Source organism: Monopterus albus, unplaced genomic scaffold (assembly GCF_001952655.1).
Source record: "Monopterus albus unplaced genomic scaffold, M_albus_1.0 scaffold7.1, whole genome shotgun sequence".
Classification (NCBI taxonomy): domain Eukaryota; kingdom Metazoa; phylum Chordata; class Actinopteri; order Synbranchiformes; family Synbranchidae; genus Monopterus; species Monopterus albus.
Genome location: NW_018127887.1, coordinates 2,153,615 through 2,157,243, shown reverse-complemented (window position 1 = coordinate 2,157,243; position 3,629 = coordinate 2,153,615). Strand labels below are relative to the sequence as shown.

Below are 3,629 nucleotides of genomic sequence, written 5' to 3'. Positions count from 1 at the left end.
AACCGCTCAGTCCCAAACGGGGTCACGGAGCCAATCCCAGCCAGCTGCGGGCGAAAGGCGGGGTACACCCTGGACAGGTCGCCAGCCCATCGCAGGGCCAACACAGACAAACAACCACTCACACACACAAGCACTCCTACGGGCAATTTAGAGACACCAATCAACCTATGCTGCAGGTCTTTGGACTGTGGGAGGAAGCCGGAGCACCAGGAGAGAACCCACGCAAGCATGGGGAGAACATGCAGACTCCGCACAGAAAGGTCCGAGCTTGGCCGGGGCTCGAACCCAGAACCTGCTTGTTGTGAGGCAACAGTGCTAACCACACGTGCTGCCACAAGAGATATCCTGTCACTTAATATGAAAATCACCTGTTTCATGGAAATACTATTATCAGCCTGTACTTTTAAGCAAAAGGGGCGCCCCGCCCCCTGTTACATAAGCAGCATACCTGCACAGGTGGTAGGAAAGGACCAATCATCAACAAGGGCCGTCTGCATTTGGCGGGGCTGCAAGTGGTTTAAATTTTGAAAGCAGTTATTAGGTTAGTTTGTTCAGTCCATGGAAGACAGCTGTTCCCTGCGTCAGTTGCTATAGTCTCTGATGTTGATTTGAATAAGTTTGTTTGGGACTACAAATCCGCATTGTATGTGCTGGAAAATGGAGCTTTAAGTGTTCGGTAAGTCCCAGAATGTTTCTTTAAGAAAAACTGTTTTAACACTGAAGGAGGAAGTGTATTTCAGTCTGTTACAATGAATTTGTTTCATGCTCCATGACATGTGGCCTGTAGATTTGGAATCATTTGAGTCAAACTAATTTTATTTATCTTTCTTTCTACCGAACTGTAAGTCAATTATTTTTACTTTATTGTGGGCTTCCTTGTTAGGGAACCCACAATCTTGCTGTGGTCATTTTGCCACAAGTCCTGAGTTTACTGTGATATCTAGAGTGTTTAGTTCAGGTGTTTTTGCCGGCCCTCCATGCCCAACTCTCTTTCCAACTCTCCTTTCCAACATGGCTTCTCTGCCATGATTATTTAGATATTTTTATATGTCATCTGATCGAAAGTGGCCATCTGTGACTAGATTTGTGTAACGGGCATAGATCTAGGCTGCCAGGCACATAAAACTCTTAGGAGCTTTGTCCTGGGAGTTTTATCTGCAGCACCGGTCTATCCCAATCGCTCGCTCCCGCACCGTTCGTTCATCGCCATTTGAAGAATTTCTACATGTTGATCTATAAAAGGATTGTGGTTTTATTTTGTTCTCTAACCTGGTTGGCTCTCCTCTAGCTGGCCACCGTGCCACATCATTTTCTTGAAGATATTTCACCACTGTGCATCCGTTTATTAGTTTCAGATGGCCACCGGTCTGTCGGTTTAAGCGTAGTGTCATTATCTGGATTTACAAAAGGTATGTTTACACTCAAACCTGGTTGGCTTCTCCCTCTAGATGGCCGCCGCGCCACAACGATTTTATTTTTGTCCTGATATTCTCAGTCAACGTTGCGCGTCCAAATGGTAAGTGTCGGGTCGTCAGTACGTCTCTTTTTCTCTCTCTCTCAAAAACATGACCTTGGTGTCATGACTCTTTCTAGCTAATCTGCTTGAATGTATATTATTGCAATAACACTTTGCTTTTCGGGAAATCAACAAAACTGTAAGTCTCATTTTTATTCATTTTCCTTGTCGCGGCAGCACCTGCCTGCCTCTTTCTCTATCTTCCATTTCTGGCTTTGGAGGTGCCTGGCTTTGTGTTTGGTGCGTTTTGGGGAGTGCCTGGTTTTGTGTTTGGCGTGTTTTTAGGAGGCGCCTGGTTTTGTGTTTGGCGCATTTTAGGAGGCGCCTGGTGCTGTGCTTGGCGTGTTTTAGGAGGCGCCTGGTGCTGTGCTTGGCCTTGGCGCGTTTTAGGAGGCTCCTGGTGCTGTGCTTTGCGCGTTTTAGGAGGCGCCTGGTGCTGTGTGTGGCGTGTTTTAGGAGGCACCTGGTGCTGTGTGTGGCGCGCTTTGGGGAGCGCCTGGTGCTGTGTTTGACCCTGACTATAGACCTGTGCACCGTACTGTTTGGTGCTGAGACTCAGACTCGACCTGACCTGATGAGACCCCCCTCAGCTGTGGGAAGCACAGTCAACTGCACTTACCTCCAACAGCAGTTGAATGAACCTTTCTTCTGGAGTTAATTATGTGCAAGTGTGGACTGAAACCTGGGATCCTCTGAAGAACCTCACCAGTGAGGGGGAGACCCCCACCCCATGTGTGTGTCCTGCAAACTCTTTCTCTGCTTGTCTGCAGATCTACATCTGTCTATCATTTTATGTTTGTCTGTCTCAGTTTCTGTTCATTCACACTTGCCTCCATCTTTTGTTTGCATGTTCTCGTCTGTCCATAAAAGTCAATGGCGCCATGAGAGTCTGATTAAAAAGGTAAAGAACTCAACTTTGACAGTCCTGCCCTTCAGTGCCTCCTATGGGTGTATGACATGAGACACCACAACAAGCTGTTCTGGTCGTGGTGTGGCTTCATGGCAGGACACTCATAAGGTGAGGACAGACAAGATGCAGTTTTTTGTCTCTGTCCAACATGGTCGCCATGGCAACTTACAGTATATCTGTCTTTGCTTCTCATATCGTCCAGGTGGGGGAGTTTTGGTCACTAACCATCTGACGACCTCCATGACGTGGGTCCGATTGAAGCTGTAGCACCTCCAGATACACTCATAAAGGAAGTATTGAAGGGGTCTCTGTGTCTGTCTCTCTCTCTGCCCAACATGGGCATCTATTCTGTGTTAGTCTTGTGTCCTACAGGGGGTGGAGTTTAGTCGTTAACCATCTGACGTCCTCATGCCCCTCACCCATTTACCAGGGTCACATACAGTCAGTGTATCAGTCAGGCATTTTAATAGTCCTGCACTGCTTTGGTTACTGGGGTAAACTGTGCCTGAGATCGGCCTGAGGCTCCCTGTTACTGTGCTCACTTTATATTCTGACACATTAGATTTAATTGTCTGTACCACTGTTTGGGACACTGGCTTTCTCTAGTGCTCATTCAGCCCATAGATAATCTGTTGGAATACATTTTAAATCTTTTTTTTGGCACACAGCTTGTCAAGTTAAGTGTTGGATAAGGTTAGATAAACTGGGCTTTTTTTCCCCCCGAACAGACAGCACTTTGTATCTTTAAGTGCTATTATAGAGATTATCACCGCCCAGATTTCGATTAAAAACAGTTTATTGTACTTTAGCTTTAGGCCTCTGGGTCATCTCGCTCTGCCAAGTTTCAAGAGGGAGTCTTGCGCTTCGTGTAGGCCCGGTGAGGTTAGAGTTTAGCTTTTCGTGTTTTCCGAACATTGGGAGACCTCCCAGCAGGGGACTTTATCCCACTCCTACAAAGTGTTATGCCATTGATACGGGGATACTTTAGACAGTTTTTCATATTTACATTGTCATCGCACATGGTTTACGCGGTACCACCTGGGGGTGCGTTTGAGTTCATGGGAGGGAGCCTGGCAGAGACAGATGACTTAAAAAAAAAAAAGCTTGTGGATGCCCGGTTTGGGTATATTTGCCATATTGTCTGTGATGACAATGACAGCAGTGATACTATGAAGCCTGATTGTCAGGTACACAGGTGACACC

The 3,629-nt window shown here is 46.7% G+C and overlaps 1 protein-coding gene across 1 annotated transcript in view; it reads left to right on the top strand.

Annotated features, from left to right (window-relative positions):
* The window catches only part of cnot4a (CCR4-NOT transcription complex, subunit 4a), a 13,307-nt gene extending 11,133 nt beyond the window's left edge, over positions 1–2,174 (top strand). The window contains exons 14-15 of the mRNA XM_020622333.1: positions 1,449–1,516; positions 1,868–2,174. Of these exons, the coding sequence (XP_020477989.1) occupies positions 1,449–1,516; positions 1,868–2,174 (375 nt within the window). The remainder of the gene's footprint in view (positions 1–1,448; positions 1,517–1,867) is intronic.
* Positions 2,175–3,629: the final 1,455 nt, after the last annotated feature.